This window comes from Leptodactylus fuscus, chromosome 2, assembly GCF_031893055.1.
Source record: "Leptodactylus fuscus isolate aLepFus1 chromosome 2, aLepFus1.hap2, whole genome shotgun sequence".
Lineage (NCBI taxonomy): Eukaryota > Metazoa > Chordata > Amphibia > Anura > Leptodactylidae > Leptodactylus > Leptodactylus fuscus.
The window spans coordinates 170,777,948-170,792,232 of NC_134266.1; the positions used below are offsets into that span (position 1 = coordinate 170,777,948).

At 42.7% G+C, this 14,285-nt stretch overlaps 1 protein-coding gene across 1 annotated transcript in view; it reads right to left on the reverse strand.

The window, feature by feature from the left end:
- Positions 1-14,285, reverse strand: part of LOC142195376 (sodium/hydrogen exchanger 2-like) — a 67,924-nt gene that overhangs the window by 13,304 nt on the left and 40,335 nt on the right. Inside the window, exon 4 of the mRNA XM_075265119.1 lies at positions 3,690-3,907. Coding sequence (XP_075121220.1) covers positions 3,690-3,907 — 218 coding nt within the window. The remainder of the gene's footprint in view (positions 1-3,689; positions 3,908-14,285) is intronic.

A 14,285-nucleotide genomic window follows, 5' to 3' on the forward strand; every position in this document is an offset into this window, starting at 1 on the left:
TAAGACTGGGTTGACATCCGTGCTTGGTGAGCGCTCAGGGATTCCATTCCCCACTCTGCTTGACAAGTGTGGAGAGAAAAGTTTTTTGGGTAGAAACCCGTCTGTCCCGATTATAGTCTACTAGCTTTTACCCGCGACTTTGTCTGCGGTGATTTGAGAATTGGGCGGACACAGACGTGTGAAACTATAAAAGTGCTTTAAAAAGTTTGGTGGGCTAGCAAATGTGATGTGTTGTATTGTGTATGTCGTGATACAGACAATGTGACGTGTTGTATTGTGTATGTCGTGATACAGGCAATGTGATGTGTTGTATTGTGTATGTCGTGATACAGGCAATGTGATGTGTTGTATTGTGTATGTCGTGATACAGGCAATGTGATGTGTTGTGTATGTCGTGATACAGACAATGTGATGTGTTGTATTGTGTATGTCGTGATACAGACAATGTGATGTGTTGTATTGTGTATGTCGTGATACAGACAATGTGATGTGTTGTATTGTGTATGTCGTGATACAGACAATGTGATGTGTTGTATTGTGTATGTCGTGATACAGACAATGTGATGTGTTGTATTGTGTCAGACAATGTGATGTGTTGTATTGTGTCAGACAATGTGACGTGTTGTATTGTGTCAGACAATGTGACGTGTTGTATTGTGTCAGACAATGTGATGTGTTGTATTGTGTATGTCGTGATACAGACAATGTGATGTGTTGTATTGTGTCAGACAATGTGATGTGTTGTATTGTGTCAGACAATGTGATGTGTTGTATTGTGTCAGACAATGTGATATGTTGTATTGTGTATGTCGTGATACAGACAATGTGATGTGTTGTATTGTGTATGTCGTGATACAGACAATGTGATGTGTTGTATTGTGTATGTCGTGATACAGACAATGTGATGTGTTGTATTGTGTATGTCGTGATACAGACAATGTGATGTGTTGTATTGTGTATGTCGTGATACAGACAATGTGATGTGTTGTATTGTGTATGTCGTGATACAGACAATGTGATGTGTTGTATTGTGTCAGACAATGTGATGTGTTGTATTGTGTCAGACAATGTGATGTGTTGTATTGTGTCAGACAATGTGACGTGTTGTATTGTGTCAGACAATGTGACGTGTTGTATTGTGTCAGACAATGTGATGTGTTGTATTGTGTCAGACAATGTGATGTGTTGTATTGTGTCAGACAATGTGATGTGTTGTATTGTGTCAGACAATGTGATGTGCTGTATTGTGTCAGACAATGTGATGTGTTGTATTGTGTATGTCGTGATACAGACAATGTGATGTGTTGTATTGTGTATGTCGTGATACAGACAATGTGATGTGTTGTATTGTGTATGTCGTGATACAGACAATGTGATGTGTTGTATTGTGTATGTCGTGATACAGACAATGTGATGTGTTGTATTGTGTCAGACAATGTGACGTGTTGTATTGTGTCAGACAATGTGATGTCTTGCATTGTGTCAGACAATGTGATGTGTTGTATTGTGTCAGACAATGTGATGTGTTGTATTGTGTCAGACAATGTGATGTGTTGTATTGTGTCAGACAATGTGATGTGTTGTATTGTGTATGTCGTGATACAGACAATGTGATGTGTTGTATTGTGTATGTCGTGATACAGACAATGTGATGTGTTGTATTGTGTATGTCGTGATACAGACAATGTGATGTGTTGTATTGTGTCAGACAATGTGATGTGCTGTATTGTGTCAGACAATGTGATGTGTTGTATTGTGTATGTCGTGATACAGACAATGTGATGTGTTGTATTGTGTCAGACAATGTGATGTGTTGTATTGTGTCAGACAATGTGATGTGTTGTATTGTGTATGTCGTGATACAGACAATGTGATGGGTTGTATTGTGTATGTCGTGATACAGACAATGTGATGTGTTGTATTGTGTATGTCGTGATACAGACAATGTGATGTGTTGTATTGTGTCAGACAATGTGACGTGTTGTATTGTGTCAGACAATGTGATGTGTTGTATTGTGTCAGACAATGTGATGTGTTGTATTGTGTCAGACAATGTGATGTGTTGTATTGTGTCAGACAATGTGATGTGTTGTATTGTGTCAGACAATGTGATGTGTTGTATTGTGTATGTCGTGATACAGACAATGTGATGTGTTGTATTATGTATGTCGTGATACAGACAATGTGATGTGTTGTATTGTGTATGTCGTGATACAGACAATGTGATGTGTTGTATTGTGTCAGACAATGTGATGTGCTGTATTGTGTCAGACAATGTGATGTGTTGTATTGTGTATGTCGTGATACAGACAATGTGATGTGTTGTATTGTGTCAGACAATGTGATGTGTTGTATTGTGTCAGACAATGTGATGTGTTGTATTGTGTATGTCGTGATACAGACAATGTGATGTGTTGTATTGTGTATGTCGTGATACAGACAATGTGATGTGTTGTATTGTGTATGTCGTGATACAGACAATGTGATGTGTTGTATTGTGTCAGACAATGTGATGTGTTGTATTGTGTCAGACAATGTGATGTGTTGTATTGTGTCAGACAATGTGATGTGTTGTATTGTGTCAGACAATGTGATGTGTTGTACTGTGTATGTCGTGATACAGACAATGTGATGTGTTATATAGTGGAAAGCTATATATAAATGTGAGTGAGTAGAGTGAGGGCTACTCCTGAGGTGACAGTAAGGAGTGTGCAGGCAGGTTGAGGCAGGAAATGCCAGGCAGTGTGTGTGAGTCTATAGCTGGGGCTAGGAGTCCTGCTTTTGTGAGTCTCCTGCTAGGAAGCCATGTTGTTTAGTGGCACCAAAAGTAGCCTGTGACTCAATCCTAAGGGAAAACTATGTTTGTGGAAAATTGCACGCAAATCCGTCCAGGCGTTTTAGCGTGATTGAGGAACAAACATCCAAACTCACAAACATCCAAACACACAAACTTTCACACTTATAATATTAGTAGGATAGGGTCCATGGGCTTCTGCAGGCAATTGCTTTGTAAGTGGGTTGAGTTTTGGTTGGTGGCAATTAAGCAAGTTAACAGAAAGTGTACATGCAATAGTGACTGCATGGTTGTAAACTGGAATGGTTCCCGTCTAGTTGTTACTGATATCCATATGAATCTCACCCTGGAGCCATGTTTTAGTTATGTTATCACATTCTTTGTATTCAGCTGTGTTCACATCTTCACCATTATCTGCATTTTAGTGTATAGGAACAAAAAACTAAAATAATGATGGTTTCCATCATGGTTTCTATCATGCAGCATGTTGCATTATTTTGTCAGGCATTTCTGCAGGAGCGTCTGATGCATATGTGAATGCAGCCTTAGTTGCCTTCCCATTTTGCGTACAGCTGCCAATAACTGATAAGACACATGCACTGAGTCACATATCACTTCTTAAGAAGAGCTGATATGACATATAGAATAATTAGGAAAATAGTTTATGGTTTAGGATAAGGGGGATGGAATGGTCTGGAATACACTCATACATGATCCAGTAGAAGTTACATGTAAGAGAAACAATTTTGCCTGCCTTTGCCCTTAATGTTGTCAGTACATTTATATTCAGAAGGTGTGACTAAGATAAATATATATACACAAAATGCTAAGATTGTGGACTGCAGTCTATGCAGGGTGCCGTGTGATTTTCTTACTCTTCTTGTGTCATACTTACCCATTGCTCGCCAAACCAAGCAGAATAACAAAGTAAAGCAAACAAAAGCCCAGTTCCATTCGTGATTTCTTCCAACTGTAGAAACGCCCATGAAGATAAAAATCAAGGTTTCACTGACGCTGCTCAACATCTTCATGAAGTATTTAATTGTTGTATATGACTTCTGAGACACATTCTCCTCGACATATTTATTCATGGACATAGCACAGGTGGTGATCCTAAAAGAGAAACATCCAGTGTATAATAAAATGCCTATGATATCTGAATAAATCTATGATTATTCAATAACCCCATGCCGTGCCTCCCTTAAAGTTATAAAACACCGGTAATTATTTAGGGTGGGTAACACTATAAATGCATACATTAAACTTTTCGTCTTAAACAATATAATTGACATATGTAAAATGACTCCAATCCCAGGGTTTAAAGATTTGTACAGATGTTGCAACAACTTAAAAATATCTCTGGTTGCTCTCTGTCACCATTTACGTATGTGCTGTATGGTATTATACTATAAAAGCGAGAAAACAGGATAGAAATGGCGAGAATGAATCTGAACACATTGGGAACATTTATCAATACTGTTTATCTTTACACAGTATTAAACTATGAATCTCATTCATAGTTTTAGACATATTTATTAATCTGTCATACAGGCCGACATAAATATGGAGTGTTTCTAGAAGCTCCAAAATTCTGACTCACCATGAGACAAATATTTGTCGCAAAACATGTAGACAAAATCTGTAGACAAAAATCTTAACTTGTAGGCTGTAAGGAACAAATATATGGCGCACGCATCAAACACCCTACAATTCTTGGAATAACATAAGAAGACACAAATCATCTCTCGCTTATTGGGACAAATATGTGGCTCCCAAAGTAAATTGCCGTAAATTCTCTACACCATTTTAAACTTGGTCTAGTTTGTACAGGAAATCTGCGCCATATTTGTTCTTTTCTGATTCATAATTGTGTAGTAAAGTGAGACACTTCTACATTGTGACCATTCTGGGCCACATCTTTGAAAAGTGTCACGCCTGTCATATTTTTATTTTGCTCCAATGAGTGGAATTTACAAAAATAGGCATGGCAGTTTTCTGGCGCAAGAGTGGTACATTTCTGCACATAGCTGATGCACAAGGATCTGCTTTTTTTCACAGACCTAAAGTGTACGGATGTTACAGCGAAAATAAGATACCGTACATGAAAGAAAATGCACATTATAGCACCTCTATAGCAGCGGTTCTCAACCTGTGGGTCGCGACCCCTTTGGGGGTCGAAAGACCCTTTTATAGGAGTTGCCTAAGACCATTGGAAAACACATATTTCTGATGGCCTTAGAAATGAAGACACCATTCCTCTATCCAGGGCCTGGCCAGGGATAAACTGGGCTGCTCTGCCATATTCGGCATGCTGCTCTGCCATAGAGGACCTCCGGTAGTGTGTTTGGATGTTTGTTCCTCAATCATGCAAAAACAGCTGAACGGATTTGAATAAAGTTTGGCACATAGATAGTTTGTAACCTCGATTAAAACATAGGCTATGTTTTATCCCAGTAAATGATATGGCTTCACGACTGTTACGAATTTATGTTCACATACTATATTACACTGCTCTTGGCTGCAGCTTATCTCAGCTTCTGATAAAGCCAGGTCTGTTATCTCTCTGTGTAAACACACGCTAACCTTCAGTGAATTGTGTACCTGCATTTGCATATTATCTGATCTGCTCCAGGAAGTGCTGACACACTGGATGGGAAAACACTAGAGATGAGCGAACAGCACGCGCCCATAGAAATGAATGGAAGCACCTGTGACACCGGCCGGCCGCCGGCAAAGTCAGCGTCACAGGTGCTTCCATTCATTTCTATGGGCTGATCCGAACAGTGTTCGCTCATCTCTAGAAAACACCTTTAATACAAATTGGCAGTTTGCCAATTTTAAACATGCCTGTAAAAAGAAAATCTAATTTGTCGCAAACAACGAGAGCTATAAAGGTAGCTAGAAGTCAACAGAGTTCTCCGCAAGTGGAACTGAGGGGGATCATCAATGCCAACAACACACTCATTATATGGCGTCCCAGTGAGCTGCTGAGATGCTGGAATAATCACGGGCACAGTGCGAGGAACGAGTTCAGTGGCAGGCCAGCTTGGCAGTTGCCAAAACGGCGGAGCAGGCGGATCATCAACACCAACAACACGCTCATTATATGGCTTCCCAGCAAGCTGCTGAGATACCGGAACAATCACAGGCACAGCGCGAGGAACAAATTCAGCAGTAGTCCAGCTTGACAGCTGTTGAAATGCCGCAGCAGGTGGATCATCGGCGGCAGCAATTTGCTGAATATAGGCGAATCATCGACAATAACCCGCAGACAAAGTCGTGGGCAGAGGCTAGTAGTTAATAAATCCTCTATATTTAATGCAATACACTGCACATTGTTTACTTTACTAGATGCTGCTTGTGAGTTTAGCAAAAAATAATTTAATATAATTATTACATTACTCAAATCAGTCATCCTGCCTAAAGGGGTCAACACCCTTCTCAATTTCAACACCATTTACATCTATGCATGCTGGGAGTTGTAATTTCTTAACAGCTGGAGTGCTGAAGGTTGCCTACCCCTGGATGAGACAAATATGGTTGCTTTCTTCCTAGCACAGCACCACACCTATCCATAGCTCATGAGTGGTATTGCAGCTCAGCTCCAATCACTTCATTAGAATACCTCATAGATTGTAAGCTCTTGCGAGCAGGGCCCTCAGTCCCATTGTGTGAAATGACTTTCTTTGTAATGTATCTTTCTGTCTGTATTTGAACCCTACAAATTGTACAGCGCTGCAAAATATGTTGGCGCTATATAAATAAAATTTATTATAATACTAAATACCGTCACAACTTCCATTACATACCTTAGTCTTTCCACAGTTTATAAGTAGAGATCAGCGAGTACTGTTCGGATCAGCCGATCCGAACAGCACGCTCCATAGAAATGAATTGATGCACCTGGTACTTCCGCTTTGACGGCGGCTGGCCGCTTAACCCCCCGCGTGCCGGCCACGTCCATTCATTTCTATGCGAGCGTGCTGTTCGGATCGGCTGATCCGAACAGTACTCGCTCATCTCTATTTATAAGTACTGGGCTTTTACTGACCAGCAGGCATATAGCTTTCTAATAGCATTCCTTGTCTATCTTCATTGTTTTCTCATACTGTATAGCTAGCATTGCCCAGACAAATGTTTATGCTGTTCGTAGGGATCAAAGAGGGAAGGAATATTAGCTGCTAGTCTAACAAAATCGTGTCCTACTTGAACTGATCCTTTTACCTACTCACAAATGACACTTTCGCTGTGTTCGTTTAATGACCGTCTAGGCAATAAAAACTAATTAAAGTACTTCGGAAAAAGTAATAAAACTTTATATGCTCCGAAGATAAGATTAAGAGAATGACAGATTATATATGTTACTAAGTCACCTGCTACTTGAGCTTGTTGGGTGACAGCTACCATGATGCATTGGTAGCTTTTAGGACTTTCAGCATGGGAAAGCTTTACTGCTCAGAACAGAAGCATAGTAAGAGAGAAATGCACATCATCATTCCTACAGCATTATGATAGTCATGTCATATTCTTCATCTCCTGGGAACTGAAGTCACAAGAAGTCAAGCCTAAATGAGTTTACAGGAGAATGACTATAGAAGCTTTTTCAGTAGTGAAAAACTCTTTGGATTGTGGAACCTTAATTAGGTAGCGCACCAAGGAACTAGGTATAGTGTATGAAGAAATTTACTGTAGCTTTTTACTTCTATATAGAAACCAGCAAGAGAACAGACCTTCTGTAATATGAAGATCTAGTACATGTAGCTGCCACTATGAGATTTGTTGATGTGTACCATAATTTATATTTCCTGGTCTCCTCCCAAGTGCCAACATATGTTGCCCATCCCATAAGTTCCCATCATAAACAAAAACCAACATGGTGCTCCTACAACCTTAAGAAAAGTTGGAAGCCATAAATTGTTGCGGCATCTTCCCTATTTATTCTAGAATATACACTTCAGTCAATAAATATGAATTCATGATGTAAAGTCTGCTTCAAGCCAAGAAGTTGTGAATGTGCAAACACAACACATAACACTTGAAATGTTTCCTTGTTTCTTGTTCCCTTACATATACCAGCTTTCCTTTCCTTCCTGAGTCATGAACTGAGCACTGCAAAACTGGTTTAGTGCAGAATCCAAAATGAAAACCTGCAAAAACGTACAATACAATGGAAATAATGGAGTTTCACTAGGGTTGAGCGATCGTGTTCGGAAAAGATCGAATTCCGATCGGTGATTGAGAACATTTCACGATCGTGATCGGAATTCCGAACACAATCTTTTTAGGTGGGATTGAGATCAGTGATTATTTCCCACAATGCTTTGCTACTGGCCAAGCATTGTGGGAAAAACTAACATTTTTAGCCTTCACACTGAGTATACACTCTGCTCATTCTGAGCAGAGTGTATACTCAGTGTGAAGGCTCCGCTGCGGTTCCATAGGAATGAATGAAAGCAGCCGGCACACAGCCTTAACCCCCTGCGTGCCGGCTGCATCCATTCATTCTAATGGGAGACTAGCTAACATCTCTAGTAGCTACTTACCTGCAGAGATGGCTGGTCCGGTGCCTGGTGTTATCATTCTTCTTCGCCACGCTGCCCCCCGCCTACCAGGTTAGTGTTAAAGAGCTAGGAAGAAGGTGGGGCTTATGGCTTAGGAGAGTGTGGGCGGGTACAGGGTGGGGAGACGTGACGTCTCCCCTCCCAGTACCCGCCCACACTCTCCTAACCCGGCCACACTCTCCTAACCTGGGAATAGGGGGCAGCGAGGGGAAGAAGAACGAGAACACTGGGCACCGAACCAGCTATCTCTGCAGGTAAGTAGATACCAGGGGGGACTAAGTAGCCAGAGGATTAAAAAAAAAATCCTGTGGCTACTTAGTGATTAAAAAAAAATCACTACACAGTCTGGATTCTAACAATTAAAGCGTTCAATTGTTAGATTTCATGCTGTAAAGTGAATAAGATTGTTTTTAACCCCTTAAGGACCAGGCCATTTTTTGGTTTCGCATTTTCGTTTTTCCCTCCTCACATTTCAAGAGCCATAACTTTTTCATTTTTCAGTTCACAGAGTCACATGATAGCTTATTGTTTGCGAGACAAATTGTACTTTGTAATGGCACCATTCAATATGCTGTGCAATGTACTGGGAAGCTGGAAAAAAATTCAGAATGAGGCGCAATTGGAGAAAAAATGCATTTGCGCCATTTTCTTATGGGTTTAATTTTTACAGCATTCACTGTTTGGTACAAATGACATGTTACCTGTGTTCTACGTGTCAGTACAAACGCGGTGATACCAAATTTATATAGTATTTGAAATTTTTTGATACTTTTAAAAAAATGATAAACTTTGCAAAATAGAAAAAAAAATTGTGTCATCATGTTCTAACACCTGTAACTTTTTCATATTTCCATGTATGGAGCTGGTTGTGCTGTCTTTTTTATGCGGGACAAGATGACGTTTCTATTGATACCATTTGGGGAAAGATCCGATGGTTTGATCACTTTTTATTCAATTTTTTATAGGAGGCAAAGTGTTGAAAAAAACGCTTTTTGGCTGTTTTTATTTTTTTTGCCGCTACGCCGTTCGCAGTACGGGATAAATGTTTTAATATTCTAATAGTTCAGGCATTTTGGAGCGCAGGGATACCTAATATGTTTATGTTTAATGTTCTTTACATTTATGATCAGACCCCTTAGGTACCTTGAAACCTAGGGAGTCTGATCGCTCATACTATTCACTGCAATACTACAGTACTGCAGTGAATAGCAGAATCCCAGCACTTCTATTAGACGATGCCTCTGGCCTCTGGCATCGTCTAATAGATCTCATGCAGAGACAAGCCTGGAAGCCTTCAATAGGCTTCCGGCTGTCATAGCAACCGATCACCGCCCTCATGTGACGTTCAGGAGGGCGGCGATCGGCGAAACATGGCGGCGCCCATGCCGCCTGCGCTGTTTACACGCTGCGGTCGCGTTTGACCGCAGTGTGTAAAGGGTTAACAGCAGCGATCGGCTCGGGCACCGACCGCTGCTGTTAGTGGCAGGTCCTGGCTGTATTATACAGCCGGCATCTGCCGTGTATGGAGCGAGCTCAGCGTGTGAGCTCACTCCATACATCCCCATGCGACCCATGACGTACAGTTACGTCAAGGGTCGCTAAGGGGTTAAAATCCGATCTCCGATTAGTAAAAAAATCCTATTGACTTGCATTGGGATCGGAATTGGGATCGAGATTGGGTTCGAATGAAAAATGATCGGAAATCGGATTTCAAAATCGATCCTGAAAAGTCAAGATCAGCTCAACCCTAAGTTTCACATAACTACATTCATACAAGACACAAAACACATCATGATTTTAGGGTATGCAGGGCATTGTTACATCTATACTATAGTAGGTTTTTCCTTTTTGCATTAGAAAGAAAAATGAAAATCCCCTGCAAATGTGCAGCAAAAATGCATATTAAAATATGCATTAGGATCTCTAGTGTCCATTCACATGAAGGAAAATGGTGAGGAATTTGGTGTGGAATTTCAGCGCTGAAAAAAAAGCCTCCCATTGAATTCAGTGGGTTCCTTCAGAAATAGGAATTTATGCAAACAGATGAGCAGTGCTGCGCTATGATGTTTCTACTGCACCGCTAAGCTACGTTGTTACTGTGGTTCCATAGTTACGGAAACAGCATATCTATACAGTATATGCTGTTTCTGTAGCTCCCATTCACTTGTATTGAAGTTGTGTTTCAGTAATCCAGGTAGTCAGGACTTGTGGCCCATTATTCCCATCTCAGCAATTATTTGCCAAGATGAGAAAAATCCTCTAAATATGGCAGGTTTTTATCTGGATAAGTGTGAGTATATCTCTAAGAAGCGCAAAAGAGCACACGTCAGAGTGCCCGAGATCAAAAGAAGAATGATATATTTTAAATGTTATGTATATGTAAAATCTGCAGGAATTAAGCATAATTGAAGGTGAAAAGCATAATAGTTTAGTTCATGGTCAAAGATTTACATTCTGAGTAGAGATGAGCGAACACTAAAATGTTCGAGGTTCAAAATTCGATTCGAACAGCCGCTCACTGTTCGTGTGTTCGAACGGGTTTCGAACCCCATTATAGTCTATGGGGAACATAAACTCGTTAAGGGGGAAACCCAAATCCGTGTCTGGAGGGTCACCAAGTCCACTATGACACCCCAGGAAATGATGCCAACACCTCTGGAATGACACTGGGACAGCAGGGGAAGCATGTCTGGGGGCATCTAACACACCAAAGACCCTCTATTACCCCAACATCACAGCCTAACAACTACACACTTTCCACATTCAAAAAAACCTCTATCAAAGTGGGAAAATACCTGGAAACCTTCTTTACTCCCCAAATGGATGGACACAAACCCCAATTTAAGCTCAACAAACAGTAACAACCACCCCTTTAAATCACGTTCCCCATGACAACCACGGATGGAATAGACAATGGGAAATCCAAAAGCCCTCACCCTTAACTGTCATTTTGAGTGTGTGTGTGTGTGTGTGTGTGTGTGTGTGTGTGTGTGTGATGTGGTAAGACCTTCCAAAATTCACTTTTCTAGCCCTTAACATGAGCCCTTCCAAACAAAGTTACAGGACCTTAAGCTGAGCTACCAGCAGAGATTGAGGCCCTTGGCATGAGTAGAGCCTTGCACCAGCAGTGTTTTTGGCACTTAGGGTGAGTTGAGCCTTGTACCAGCGTGTGCCCCTTAACATCAGGCGGGCCCTAAGTTCTGCGCTTTGCACAAAAGTTCCACATTAACTAGGCTGAATGGTACAAACCTTAGTAGGCCCGAGAACCAGGAACAGGTCTTGCAATGGCTGTCGGATAACGCTTAAAGCACATTGTCCACCAGCCAGTCAGCCTCTACCTCCTCTTACCCAACAGTCTTGTCCTCCTTCCACCCAAAATTCCCAATCTTCCCAGAACAATAACCCCAACTGTCCCTGCTCCCCAGAGCTGTTCTCCCTTCCTTTGACTGTACCGCAACCAGCCCCTCCATTTCGCGATTCCACGGACCTAACAGATGAGTATCTGTGTCCAGATGCTCAAACACTAGAGTCTCCTCCATCTCCGGTCGATTTGGTGGCGGATGACCAGCAACCCACCCTCATCGACGACGATGAGACGCAGTTGCTGTCAGGGCAGCCAGTTGACATGCGCATTGTGCAGGAGGAGGAGGCGAGACAGGAGTTGGAAGAGGAGGTGGTGGACGACGAGGACACCGACCCCACCTGGACAAGGCGGATGTCAAGCTGGGAAAGTTGTGTGGATGTTGAGGCAGGTGCAGCACCAAAAAGGGTAGCTAGAGGCAGAGACATGTCCAGAGGCAGAGGTCAGCTGCTTTGCCGAAGCCAGGCCAGACCCGGAATGTCCGAAGATGTTCCCTTTTGTACCCAGCCCAGAAAAACTCCCCCATCGAGGGCACGTTTCTCGGAGGTGTAGAGTTTTTTCAAGGAATGCGCCGAGGACAGATATAGTGTCGTCTACACAATTTGCCTCTCGAAATCGAGTAGGGGCCCTGAGAAGAGCAACCTGTCCACCACTTCAATGCACCGTCATTTGGAATCCAAGCACTGGAATCAGTGGCAGGCAGCAACGGCAGGACAAACGTCGCCCGCCGTTCATGCCACTGCCTCTGCTCACAGTGCTGGCGATGCACTCCAGAGGACGAGCCAGGACATCACTTCATCTGCCTCCGCCACTTTGTTGACTTCTCCCTCATCCTCCCCTGTTTCTGTCTTATCTCCTTCTCATGCACCATCAAAGGCACCATCAGGTGCTTCTTTACAACAACCCACCATCTCTCAGAAATTGGAGCGCCGGCAGAAATACACCACTAACCACCCACCCATGCAAGCCTAGAACGCCAACATCGCTAAACTGCTGGCCCAGGAGATGTTGGCGTTCCGGCTTGTTGAAACTCCCGCCTTCCCGGACCTGATGGCAACTGTGGCACCTCACTATGCCGTCCCTAGCCGTCACAACTTCTCCTGGTGTGGCGTCCCCGCCTTGCCCCAGCAAGTGTCACTCAACATCAGGTGGGCCCTTAGTTCCGCGCTTTGCTGCAAGGTCCACTTGACCACCGACACTTGGACAAGCGCCTGTGGTCAGGGATGCTGCTTATCTTTAAGGACAGGCAGGGTGAATGTGGTGGAGTCTGGTCCCGGGGTGCAAACTGAGGTACCCTATCTCCTCTCCCAGGCCAAAATTCATGGCAGGAGTAGACTGAAACCCTACGACGCTGCAACCTCCACCCCAGCTACTAGCGGCAAACGCTAAAACACTGGGGTGGGGAGACGTCAGCAGGCGGTGCTGAAGCTCATCAGCTTGGGGGACAGACAGCACAGTGCCTCCGAGGTCAGGGATGCCATCTTGGCTGAGATGGCATTTTTTTTTTCCTGCTACACCTGGGGCCTGGCATTTTTGCGCCTGTGATAATGGCTGGAACCTGGTAGCAGATCTGGAGCTTGCCAGACTCAAACACGGTCCATGCATGGCCCACGTTTTCAACTTGGTGCCATGTTTCTTTGAAACCTACACCATGGTGCCTGATATACAGGTCAAAGTGGGGCCATTTTCGTAAGTGAGAACTAGCCTCTGCTAGGCAGAAAACATTCAGAGCACACTCCTCTCATCTTCGCACCGTTGGCTGGCGGAGGAAGACGAGGGGGTTGGAGTGGCATCTGATGTCCCTGTCCCACACGAGGCTAGAGGGTGCACTTCAGTGCATCCCATTGCTTCACCACAAATGGTGTGAAGGGGAGTGGAAAATGGAGGAAATGGAGAGTGACCCTTACAGTTGGGGCCAGCAAAGGCATGCCAAGTAACACACTGGCACACATGGCTGACTTCATCTTGGGTTGCTTTTCAAGAGTCTAACACATATTTCACATCATGGAGAACAAATAATACTGGATTTTTACAAGCCTCGAACCCCGGTCTAGGTCTAAAGTCTGTTCCTTTCTTATATTAGGGGAGAGGGAAAAAAAATTACTTCAGTGATACGTTTAACATAGACTGACTATTAATGTGTATCCCACTTAGTGTTGTTAGGGTTACACACCGTCACAACCTGGCTAAAGCTTCTATAGCTGTTAATAAAGTCAACATAACTTTACGGTATCCAAAATGACAGCTGGTACAGACAGAGAGCAAGACAAATGTCAACCAAAGCTGTGAGCTCTGAACACTCACAGTGACTTTGGCGTCATCATCATTATAAGGGAGCGGGTGGTAATAAATAACTTGGCAGTGCCTAAAACCCAAAAAGCTTATACAACTATATTTACATTAAGATACACAAATGACACTTTTTAGTAGCATGTCATGAGACATGCTGATAAGCTGATAAGATCTTCCTTTGTGCAGTGCTATTTGAAAGTTAAACGCTGCCTTCATTTTAATTCTGGAGAAGGTGCAGACATTAGATTTAGAACATGTTGTCTTCATTGTCCAAATC